We start from the raw sequence: 12,765 nt of genomic DNA, 5'->3' as shown, positions 1-12,765 counted from the left end.
AAACAGAAATCCAGACTCATTCAAGTAGGGATACTGGCAGAGTTGTCAAATGACAAAAATATAACTGGTTTGAATAAGATATTTTTAGTGATAGAGTTGTATTACAGATAATGACATTTTGACATTTCCTGGTTGTTCTTTAATGTGTTTGAAAAGGGAGGTAAAAATACGGCTAAAATACTTGGAAAAGTTATACTGGAAGTAATTTATTCACTTTGTTTTTTTTCAGTCTAAGTGTAACTTGACTTTTCCTTATATATGTGGATTCAATATGAAGAATGTCTAGTTGTCTACTTCTGGAAAACACATTACTTTTTAATTCTTCCAGCTTTCAGACATCTAGGCTGTTAAAAGCTTTTTCAGAGTAGGAAACTTTCTTGCCCAGCTCCTCTAGAGTACAGTCTACCAAAAGAATATTATACTTCACACTTTAAATTGCATAATAAAAAGGGGAAAAGACAGCAGACTATCATATCAAATTGTGAACCATTGTGGAAAGTAATTCCAGAACAGTTATTATTTGGAACTAAAAGAGGACCTTGCAAAGATGTTCAGATAAAGGGAGATTTCTGTAGATATACCAGGGTATATTTTCCTTATTTACGTCTTTCCATGCCCTTGTCAGTCCGGATTTTGTTGTGATGGGACATTTTATTAGGTTATATTTGCAGTGGTTTGATTTTTTTTTTTTTTTTTTTACTTTAATTGAAAGAATTTGACATGAATATGTGTTATAGATGCTTGATGTTCTGTATTACCTGGGGAAGAAATGTTTTTAGACTTATGTGTCTTTAACTAGTTTAAGAGAATTTTCCCCACATGCTGTGGGATGATGATGATGATGATTATTTTTAAGGTGTTGAAAGCAGGACTTGCTCTTTCACATGGACTTTGCTCATAAGAGTATGTTGTTAGACAGCAGGAAGGGAGTGCTGTGTCACAGTTTCTTGCCATCTAGTAGTAATCATATATTTTTATGTAATATAGCATATTAGATACTTATTGTAATATCAATGTGCATAATAACTTATAATGTACTTCCACTTACTCAAGTCCGTAAGTGCCTTCTCTTTCAATTTATTGCARTATTTTATCCAAAAATGTCTTGCCTTTGCAACTTTTGGTTCAAAAATTCAGCAGGCTTAAATCTAGTTGATCATTTCACATGTTGCTATTTTTTAATACATTAGAGATGAGTAGTGATTGCTTGAAGTTCAAGAATTAATAACCTTCAGTTACTTATTCATTTATGCTTTAGTTATTAAGGCATTAACTACAGGAACATGAGTGGAAACTTTTGTCTTCAAAGTAATTTCTTAGAATTTATGTTAGGACATCATGCTATTTTAGRCTATAAAAAAATTTGGTCTGTTCATTCCCCAAATGCATGATGATATATTTTTGCTCTCTTCTCTTCAGAAGAGTGGGTCACTAGTACAGCTGTTATGTTTTGTTTAACGTTTCTTTCATCTTCCAGCAATTCTGTGTACTTACTTATTCTATTTGAAGTGTGTGTGCATCCAGAGCATCACAGTTGTAACATACTGATTTTTTTCTAGCGGTACCTGTTGGGATTATGAGTATGACATGCTTCTCTCAGAGACTAAATGAAGGAGCTGCCCTGCCCTGCCCATTCATCTTTTTTTTTTTTTTTTTTTTTTTTCATAGCTAAAAGTATGTGCTCTGCGATTTTTGGTTTTGTTTTGTTTTGTTATTTTCTTCTGGTCAGCAGTTTTCTTCACCTTTCTAAATTAGAGCTGGAATTTCATCGAACTTCCTTATCAGTCTTTCTTTTATTTCTTGGTAAGTGGGTTTTTTTTGTTTTGTTTATTTTTTAATGCAAGACCTGAGGTACTTGTTACAGGCCTTTAAATGTAGGTGTCTGGCCTTTTTCAAGAGTAACTGTGCTTAATGATCCCTGGATATGCTGCTTGATACACCTGTGTAAAATGTTTGTTGTGGAAGGAGGCAGGTTTCTGCGAATAATTCAGAAAAAGAAATCTATAGTCGCAGGAACCTTGCTTGCCAGGATCTTCTTGGATAGTCTGTGCTATCGTCCATCTCCAGTCATTCTGTAGTGGAGATGTTGGACTTTACCTCTGCTGACTGAGCTCCATTAATGTCATTTAGTTTATTCCCCTCACAGTTTTATTCCCCTCAGCAAACTACTTGGATTAGTCCTCTGCTGAGAGGAGAAAATATTTTTCTCAGCCACCTGGACCTTTCACACGATTTCATTCTATGACCCCTTCAATCTCAAGTTGCTGTTAACACCCCAGAAAGGTTTCTCAGACTCTAGAAAAGGCTGAGTGTCATCTCTAGGCATAAAGACAAGCTTAGTATTAAGTGCTCTTGTTCCTTCCTGTCCCCTTCCTCCTGTTCTGTCCATAGAGTCTGTCTATCTATAGAGATAGACTGGTTATCTTGTAGCCTGTGCAGGGAGAATGCAAAGTCAGGTGCAAAGTCAAAAGCAGAGATGTCTAGGGAAAACTTTCACTTGTTCCACTAGCGATTCTTGAGTAATGCCTATAATTACTGTTTGCAGAAAAGCAGCTTGTTTTCTGGTGCAGGCATTTAGCATCTGAGGCTGATGCAGAGCAAGTAATTCAGGTATTAGGAAGTTAGAGAGGAGTTGAAGTGGTTTGGCTCTCTAGCTTGGTGAAAAGGCACAAGGAAGTACATGAAACATATGTTCCCCCCCACAGGCTCTGCTAGGGAGAGCTGTGGTGGACTAGAAAGATGTATTGCTCTGAAGAACAGTGGTTACAATGTGGTGAGTAGGAATTTATGGAAAAAGTACAATCAGCAAAATAGATCRTCATTAAAATTAATGTCCAATTTTTCCACTTGATGCTTTTGGCTCTGCTTTCCTAAGTGAAGCCTGCTTTTGATTGCTCTTGCAAGTTAGCAAGACAAGAGTGTGGCTCTTGCCATTAGAGGATGCTGTTGATCCAGAAAACAATCCGCTTTTGTGTCTGAAGATACTCCTTGCCCCATCTCCTCCAGTGGAAAGGGACATAAGTGTGACTGATGCATTGCTTTTTTCCAGTGTCTGTGGGTATGTATCTCTGTCTGTATTGACATGTTAATTACAATTTTTGCCAGTAGAGATAAAATACTCAACTTTCAATTTGTAGGCTGGAAACTTGTGATCTGAACTGCAGAGTCTGTAAAATCTGGACTGGTATAACAGATGAGTATTTGTGGATCATGAAATACAGATTTGCAGTCACCATCCCAGTCCTGAATCACTTAATTGAAACTTAAAGTAATTCTATCCATGTTGTTGCTTTAAAAAAATATACRTATAAAAGTGTGTGTGTGTATATATACATGCATACATGCCTATACACGTGTGTATATATATTGGGGTGTGTGTGTGTGTATTTAGCTATCTATATCCCTGAGCTGGGTTTAGGTGTTAGGCGACCTTAGTGAGCTAAGCTGCTGTGCTCAGCCCAGTTCCTAGTGCACAAGTGATCTCTGCAGTTTATGTTGGAAGTTCACTGGGAAGCCTCAGCAGGTCTAGGACAGCAATTCTCAAACCTTAGATCAAGGGGGACGGGGATGTTCTTTTCTGTGGTGGTTTGGCTTTTCCACACAATCCTGTGCTTTCTTCCCTTCCTATGCTTTTCTGTTTCACTGCACATAACAATCAATATTGCTCATTCCCCCTCCTCAAACTTACCCCAAATGTACCCTAAACCCCAGCAGATCTAACTCTGATCCCGGTTGCAGTATGGTCACCCTCTCTCACCCATCTCCAAATCACGTAGTGCAGTTCTCTGCAGGGACCGTCTTCCTTTCCACCTGCTTGCCTCCCTGAGTCTGCTGTCAGAGACCTCTGCGCTGTGGATGCCATTAAGGTTTTCCCCCACTACCTCTGGTCGGCCTGGCCTCTACCAGCACAGAGATCCTCCAGCCAAACCGCTCCTCTTCTCCTGCAGTCTGGCCTGCTGTGGTCTTGCTGGAAAATCTGAACTTCCTTTAGAAAAGGAAGCACCGTTCAGCTGCCTTAATGCATTTGTTTGGCTCCACTTGGTTTAATGTGCTGATGGGCTGCAGTAATGGGATGGGGAAAAAAGGACGAGGGAGAGTTTGTGCTTCTGGTCATCCATCTAACCAGCTGCCACCACGCACACAGAGAACATAGCTTGAGCCACAACCTTCACTCCTGTACCATGCTGCACCACGCTTCCTGTGCCACCTGCATCACTGCTACCAGAGAGGAGATAACTGCTGGGGCTGGGGAAGAAACAGGAGAGGGAGGGCGCTGGCACAGCGGGGTTGTGCTCGGGCTCCTTTCGCCTTCCTCCCACCATCTGTTCTGCACTGCCTTTCCTCTGCCTTGGCTTTCTCCCTTCCCCAGGGACTGCCCCCAGGTCGGTGAGCTTTAGGCCTCAGTTGCTGCCTACACGTATGTGGCTGTGGGACGAGCACCAAGGTTGTTCTGCCTTTCTGGTCTCGGGCTGGGGGAGACAGCTGCAGGGAATGCAGTTCTAAAAGAAAACGCAGTCTTCTGGGACTTCTTGGGTGCTCAGAAATACTGGTGTTGGGTTGGTGGCTCCTTGCAAGCTCTGGTAGACAGGGCTTTATAAAATACTTTCACTTACCGGKTTCAAAGCCATTTTATGCCAAAACTAACATAAAATGTCCCTAGTTCCCAGGATGACAAAGTCCAGTGCAAGGAAAGAATGCTGTTGCCCCCATCGTCTCGTCAGGGGAAGGTATCAGAATTTGGGATTGGTGCACGGCCATGCCTGCCTAAAATATACTGCAGTATAGTGCCAACGTAGTGCAATTAGGCGATCATAGCATGTAGGCTATGGCCTTTTTGTGGACAAATCTTTTCTGGTCTGCTGGTTCCTGGCCCAGGCTTGAGATTCCTGAACATTGCTGTAGTAATTATAATGCAGACTAATTGCTGGGTTCAAGGAAAACTTTGGTTATTCAGCACACTGCTCAGTTTTCTGCTTGGTTGTACTTTCAGCTCACTTTGTGTGGATGCCAGTCACACATAAATACGACAAGTATTCAGTTAAAAAGACTTTTCTGTAGATTAAAGAACTTTAAGGGGTTTTTTGACATTTAGAGCTTGTCAGCCTAGAGTTAATTAATGCAACTGGCAATTGAAGAAAATTACAAATCCCTATGTAGACAAGAACAAAAAGGTGTCCTTGAATGCACTGTTATCTTCTTCCCCTACCCCCACCTGAACTCCGCAAAGGGACAGTGGGGTCACTCTAATATGAGTGACATTAGAGGAGGCATAGTATAAATAAATTTGAACAGCTGTCAAGGCACACCAGTCAGCTGGTTAGGATTCAGTGGAGGTGAAATTGAAGTCTTCATGCATTTGAAAAGCAAAGTAAGAGGAAGAAAAGTAGCAGTTGCTACTTTCTCTCTGAAATGAATTTGGGAGGGCTGCATTTTTCAATGTGTTTTTTTTTTTTTCTTTCTTTCTTTTCAAAATAGCTTTGGAAAAGCTGACTTTTTTTTTTCTTTGACAGAGAGCACTAGGATTAGGTTTAGTGCTCTCCTAATAAGCCAACAGTTGAACTAACAGCATTTATCTTAGTCTACCATATAGCACCAATCCTTAATGAGGTGTGTGGTGGTTCTGTTCTCCAGTTGTTGGCGATCTCATATTTGCTTCAGTCATTGACAACATATACGTTAATGTCTTTATAGACGCTAGAAGTCTAGATTTATAAAGAATAATCCTATTCTTAGAGGTTAATCATGTAGGAACACTTTCTATGTTTTGTTTGTTTTTATTCTACTTTTATTGTAAACTCAGTAGCATAATAAAAGATGGGGGGGAGAGGAGAATAGAAGCCTTGGGAGGCTTTTGCCAAACTGGGAGATTATCAGTGATATGACAGGTTTGTGGGTGGGTGTGGGCGTGTGGTTGGTGTTTTTTTTTGTTTTTTTGTTTTGTTTTTTTTCATGGCAGAGGAGAAAACAGTTGTGAAAATCATTGATTTACTTGAATACTAATGCAGTCTTGCTGAGCTTGAATCAACTAAGCAGCTACAACATAATTAAGAGCAACTAATGGCATTGCTGCAATTTATGCATTTGTTAGTCATTTTTCTCCTTAAACCTGATCAGGAACATGGTTGGTTCTGAACAGTGGGATTATGTTATGTGACCTGATTCTTCAGTCATTAAGGTCAATGACAAAGTTTCCACTTATTTTAGTGATATAAGATTATGGCTAAAGAGAAGTAGCACTTGAACAAGGAAAGTGGCAATACTCTTCAGTCCATTTCTCAAGATGCTGTTTTAAGGAGAACATAATCAAAGAATTGGCAAATTTAAATGTGTAGCTGAAAAAACATAATTTAACACCATTGTACAAGTTAGTTGTTCAGTTAAGTATTGTAATCTTAAAGTGTTTGTAATAAAAATGTAAGAATCAGATTAGTTCTGAGTTATGGATTTAATAGGTCAGGACTGACATTTCAGTGTGTTGATGAGTTCATTTCTGAATGCAGTAGGCTGTTYGTCAAATTGCAAAATTCTTAACTGCAAATAGCATACAAGTTAACATGCTCTTGGTGCAATTCTCAGCAGAGAGTAAGGTACCAGAGAAACTATCCTCTCCTCCTTTAGAAGAGGTTTTCTTGGAGTAATGATGGGAGCCCTTCTGTACCACATAATACGTTTCTGCTGTCTTCATAAATAAGGCTTGTATAATGCCCAGTGTTAATCTGCTTTAAAAGTATTTTTTTAGTACTAATGAGAGGTCTTTTTTTGCTTTACTAATGGGGATTTGATGCTTGTCAAATTACAGGCATAAAAGTAAAAGCAGAGAATTGCTTTTAAACCAGAATAAAATGGGCGTTTGCAGATGTGCAGGTTAGGAATTAAGCCTGAAATTACTGCAATATTATGGTATGTAAGTTGTATGAAGCAGTTGCAGTTGGAATGCAGACTTGAAACATGCTTGGCTTTCACAGGAAAAGAATGTCACTTCTATAATTTAGCTCTCTGTTCATGATGGAGCTGAGTATTTTGAGAGGTTCTATTTTTAATATTGGAGGTAAATCATAGTGATCTTTGTAAGTTTAAATGTATGTAGTTGTATGTAAAATGTTGGATGTAACGTTTAGAGACAAGTCTACCATTTCATGTTCTGCACCTAGCTTTAGCAAAGAGCTATTTCTAGCTTAAGTCCTTCCTTTGACTTTTGCTTACTTAGGTATTTCCACTCAACAATGAACTGACTGGCACTTGATGCAAGCACGTGACATACGACGTCAGAGCCCAAATGACTTGTCCTTTCTCTCTTGCACGCTCCGTGTAGGTTTCCAGTTCCCATGCATAAACTCTGAAAGTTTGTAGATTCCTATTACAGCTAGACAATGACAACTGACATCTTGTGAATACTGTACTGTTTCTCAAATCACTTTCTGAAAAAATTGTTATTCCTCAAAAAAAAAAAAATCATAACTGAAGGAAGGGAGGAAAGAATGATCATTTCAAAGTTTGGCTGTACAGATTCTTGGCTTCTACCATATATGTACCTAGATAATACACCCTTATTAATAGAGCTATTTGTGTACTTTGGAGACTTGTGTAATTGCAGTTTGCATTGTCTCTCATTGAGACATATCGCATTGTCATCTGCATGACAGGATGCATGTCATAACCCTGATCAACGATGGTTGCCTCATTGCCAAAAGTTGCTAGGTCATCAAGCGTGACTTAGCTGAGGGAATGGCAAACACTGGAGACCAAATGCATTAAAAATGTTAAGCTGTTGACTGTAAGTTGTATGCAACTGGGTCCTTCCTAATTTGTCTTACCATCGAGTTCTTTTTTATAACGTTAGGGAAAGTTTTTAAACCAATACATCTTATTTCAAGTAAAAGTAGTTGGGAAGGATGGGAAACTGTATCTTACAAATACTGTGCAAGTAACTGTTCTGGCTCTATGCGGGCTGCATGGTTGCCAGGGTCAATTTCTACAAGAGGGAACTATATCTAGAACAATAATTTCTTCTAGAGTCTCTTAAAATTACTTTAAAAATAACACAAATATCAGTGCCAAATGGATGTTTGTGCTTTCCTTTTGACACTACTTTCACAGAATTGAGGTCAGTAGTTCTCCTTGGGGACCTTGTAGGATAATATAAAATGGTCTGAGTAGGTTTACAAAGTGAAGATTAAAAAAAATCTTCTTATCCTCCCTGAAATTTAACTCTAGAAGAAGAGAGGAGAAACCAAGGGTGGGACTAGAAGCAAGCGGTGCATATTCCTGCCATCTTTACCACCACCAAACAGATGTGTAGTTTCAAGTCATCATAAGGTATGGAGAAATATGGGGTACTAAAGAAGTACTCAGCATAGAACAGATGATGTGTAGTGGCTACATACTACTTTTGTCTTATTATAGCAGTGTAAAAAGAATTGGATGTGAGCAGAATAGCATATGCTGGTCACCAGTGGCATTGTTCATGCTGATTGTGGGGGGATGAACAATGTTTAAAAACTGTTATTTTCTCAGTACAAATAAAAATAAGTTTGTAAATGCTTATTTTGTAGCTTCTTATTTTTTCTCCTTCTTGATGATATTTTCTTTGATACTAAGGCTTTTCTGAAAAGACTGGAAGCAGTGAAACCAACAGCTGGTATGAGGTGTTCTGAACAATTGATGGACTATCAGCGCCAGATGAGTTATCTAAGTTCTTCACCATCTGCAAGAAGAGGAAAATCTGCTTTCAGCCAGCTTAGCCCCTCGAGTGAGTACTATGAGGTTGCAGATTCTTGCATTTCTATGCATGTGTTTCTCTATCTTTTTACAATTCAGAATTGTGAAGCAGTTATTGCTAAGAATAGTAAGTTCCTTTCTCCATCTTCCTTAGATTGATGATTTATCACACAGAACTCAATAAAGTGATTTTTTTTTTTAATCATACCAAAAGCATGATGGCTATGACTTGTTTATTTACCATTTTAAATTTCTGATAAGTCATCTTGTTAGTAATCTTTGCCAGTAAGGTTAAAAAATCACTGTTGTAAAGAAGCATTTCTCAAATCACTAGTAGCCTTTATCAAAAAAAGGAAAAGAAAAAATCCTCATTCAGCAAATACTGACAGTAGACTTGCTTCACTTAGAAATTTTTTGTGTAACCTTTGGAAGTAGATCATGAGTCCCCAGGGACCTGTATATATCGGATTAAGAACCACTGCATTATGCTTGAATTCCTTGTCCCAACCATTTGCAAACAATCATAACATTTTGGTTTTGTATTTAACTTACCRTGTTTTTTTTTTTTTTCCTCTCAAAACTATGGTAATGAGTGTTACAGTAATCATATAGCAGGAAGTCACCTATTGTACCCAGCGTAAACATTCTTACTTTTTTTGTGTGTGTGTTAACAGAAGGCACTTCAAGGGCATCCAGTGTATCGAGTACAGCGAGCCATAGGAATGAAAAACCTGTGTCTGATTTGTCCAGTGGGGCATTACAGAGACCTAAACCCACTAATGTTCGTGCCGCTTGGTTATAAGCGTGTTCTTTGCCTCACATGCTGAGATGATCCTGAGATTTCTATTTCTAGTGCTTTTGTAAATTCTCTGTGCAAGAATCTTCCCTGCATTGTTTGCTGATTAAAATGCATTGCATATGAAGTAATTGCTTATAGAATGGTTTTAAATTAACTTTTTCACTTTAATCAGTGTTTGCTGTGAAAAGTATTTATGAAAGAGAATGAGGTATTTAAACAGACAAGTGAAGTTAGAAATTCCTAATTATTATTTTATTCTCAAATCGTAAGTGGAATTTGTATCTGTGAAGGGGAAGGATGGAACTGTTGCACTATGGGCCCAAGATGTAAAGAAAATCTTTAAAAAAAAGAAAAGTTATTTTTTAAATTGCATTAAACTTTTAAGAATATACTTAATTTCTAGATTGTCCTTGCTTTTCATTCTTGCTTAGGGTAAGCCTTCAGGACTCTATAGGTCATGTTCTTATGGCTGAGAGAATCTCCTTTTTATAGCAGCATGAAGTGGGGAAAAGCAGATTTTGTATTACTGCATGTCCAGGTGATGAGCATTTGTTTTGTACTCAAGGCTGCATCACTTCCAGATTTAAAATAACTTGGAAAATTGTATTAGGACCTTTGTGCAGGAAAGAAGCATTTGATGTTATATGAACACCAATGGGGGAAAAAGATTGAAGTCTGAAGTGAACAGCAGTTTCAGATTCAGTTTAAACAACTGTAAGTTTTAGGTATTTCTCAAGCTAGAGAATAGTGAGCAAGGAAAGTATTTCATGTCCCTGCGTTCACAAATCATTGTCCTTCTCAGTTGAGAGGTATAAACCGGAGCTGTGGGAAACTTGAACATCTGATTTGAGAGCAACGATTAACCAGGATTAAAAAAAAAAAGATGCAGTAGGAAACTGAAATAAAATTTTAAGTTATGCTCCTTAACCTATCTTTTTAATGTTATGTTTGTACCAAATATTTGAAGTAGTGTCAGATAGGCTTCAGCATCAACTTCCATTTATAAGAGGTGTAAAATTTGATGGAATTGGTAATAGCAAATAGTAGGTGATATGCTTTATTTCTATGCATAAAGGCAAACTTTCAGTGAGCTTATTTTGTAGGCCCTTAGTCTTATAAAGAGCATAAATTGTGATGCCACTATCCATGGATATTGCTGGAATCCTGCTTGCTTCCCCAGCTTCTTCCCGGGAGATACACAGGAAATCTCCTTGTATTATGCATAAAGGGGGGGGGGGGAAAGCTGTATTCAGTAAGGCTGGGTCTTAGCCCTACAAAAAGGAAAGTTTATTTTTCTTTGCTCATGCTTGCATAAGGGCTTAGCTTGTAGGTATTTTGTATTGTAACATACTTGTCACTTGGTCCTGTATGATAATTTGGCAGAGCTTTTGCACCTGTTAACCTGATCAAATTTAGCTGTTTGACAATATTTGATAATTTATTTTCAACTGAAAGCAGCATTGTGGCAAACAATTTTTTTGCAATTATTATTCATTGATAGGGACTATATAGCATTTTTTTGCATAGTGCTGCTGTACTATTGTGCTTGTTAAAATTATTCACTACTTAAAAATTTTTGTCCTTGAATGTGAATATCAGGGTTGTGCTTTAAATACTTTTAAATGTTTGTATGATAATTATTTTCTGTGAAGAAATTCAGAATGGATTACTTTTAATCACTTCATTTTATTTTATTTAACTTTGGTATGTAAGACTGTCAATTTTGTATGTCACTTTTTTTGTAAATTGTAAGAAATAAAATATTTACCATGAAATATGTTTGTCATTGCATTGGCTTCTTACAGAATTTTATGTTTGATATTAAATTGCAAAGGATGTAGTGGGAGAAATGTTAAATGTTTCATACTACGTGTAGTGGAGGAAAACATAAAGAATCAGTTTAACTGATCCATTTTCCCTGTTAGTGGCGTTTGTTTGTTTGTTTTTCTTTCAATAAGCTATATTGACAGGTCTTCATCAAGTTAAAAGGAGATTACACTGCCAAATCTATTATGCTTTTAAAAAGAAGGCAGTCATCAAGAGGTAAAAATTTATCTGTTCAGTTTCCCTTCATTCCTTGGCAGAAGTATTTTTACTGATCAAATCTTTTAGGTTGCTGCAGTRGGTTTTTCTATACTAAAATATCAGGCCATAACCCAGATATCTGTTTAAGATCAGCAATTAAAAATCATCTCATTATCAAATTTTTCTTATCAAATCCTGCTTCTAATACTTTTTTTGGGGGGGGGGGGTAAGCTGTCGTTTTATGTTCTTTTCTTTCATTTTTTCCCTCCAGATCTCTTTGAAAGGAATTTAGGAGCTGCTTCCCTTTTTCCATCAATGAACCTCTTCACACTGGTTTGACGCACAGCCTGAGATAGGAACCAGTCTCCCTGCTGAAGTGGCAGGATCACCAGTTTTCRTGACAGCACTGGAGCGTGCTGTTAATCACAGTGTGAGAAATGGACTATGCTGCCTCTGTCCTGTTTTTGCTCTGGAGGTATCCATGCTTCATTGTGGGCTGTACTCCTTCCAGGACAGGGTTCTGCTGTACGATATTCCTACGATACCAGTGGTGTTAATGAAGGTCCTAGCTCAGATCTGTGACCATATGAGAAGGAGGGCTGATGATACATCTCTGCCTGGACAGCTGAAATGTGAAGGGCACTTTCCCACAGACAGCCGAGTCATTTAGAATTCACTGTTAGTCCCGGACAATCCAAGAGACTCAAGGTAAATTGGAAGAATAGGACAAGGCCGTTCGTCAGGTGAAGCGTATAGGCTTTTCCCTGTGCCAGAGCCTGTCTTCCATCAGATTGCTTACAGCCTTTACTGAAAATCCTGAGACATCTCTACTGCCATCCTGTCACTCAGATGAGGGTTTATCTGATTTGTCCTAAAGCAAATGGCTAACTACATTCATACAATACTGTCTATGATATATGCAGATACAACTTTGGACTGTATTATCCCGATTGTCATCAAATGAGCTTGAGGATGAACCCCCTGTAAAAGCATGAGATTCTTCTAACAGGTCGCAGAGTTTGTGCTTTCCCTTGGAGTGCTGTCTATGCATCAGTGTGGTGATGAGGGCAGTGAAGTATCACAAGCCTTCTAGCTGTGGAGTGAGGACTGTCATGCTCAGGTGATGATGAATAATTCCACTATGATATTCTATATTAAGCCAAATTGTGAGGAAAAAATGGTTCCTTTTACAGGGAAGTGGATAATCTTAAAATCTGGTACAC

General features: G+C 38.2%; 1 protein-coding gene across 6 annotated transcripts in view; it reads left to right on the top strand.

The window, feature by feature from the left end:
- CFAP97 (cilia and flagella associated protein 97) overlaps nt 1-11,286 on the top strand; it is a 34,508-nt gene extending 23,222 nt beyond the window's left edge. For 3 of the 6 annotated variants that reach the window (XM_026084064.1, XM_026084066.1, XM_026084065.1), the window contains 3 exons: nt 8,215-8,316; nt 8,599-8,749; nt 9,393-11,286. In XM_026084064.1, coding sequence (XP_025939849.1) covers nt 8,215-8,316; nt 8,599-8,749; nt 9,393-9,520 — 381 coding nt within the window. In that variant the 3' untranslated portion in view covers nt 9,521-11,286. Of the gene's footprint in view, nt 1-1,559; nt 1,633-8,214; nt 8,317-8,598; nt 8,750-9,392 lie in introns of those variants that run through there. The other 3 variants (XM_026084067.1, XM_026084070.1, XM_026084071.1) reach the window with 3 other exon arrangements.
- The last annotated feature ends 1,479 nt before the right edge of the window (nt 11,287-12,765 follow it).

Source organism: Apteryx rowi, unplaced genomic scaffold, assembly GCF_003343035.1.
Source record: "Apteryx rowi isolate R43461 unplaced genomic scaffold, aptRow1 scaffold_625, whole genome shotgun sequence".
Lineage (NCBI taxonomy): Eukaryota > Metazoa > Chordata > Aves > Apterygiformes > Apterygidae > Apteryx > Apteryx rowi.
The sequence above is the reverse complement of the archived record's forward strand: the minus strand, read 5'-3'. Positions and strand labels throughout refer to the sequence as shown.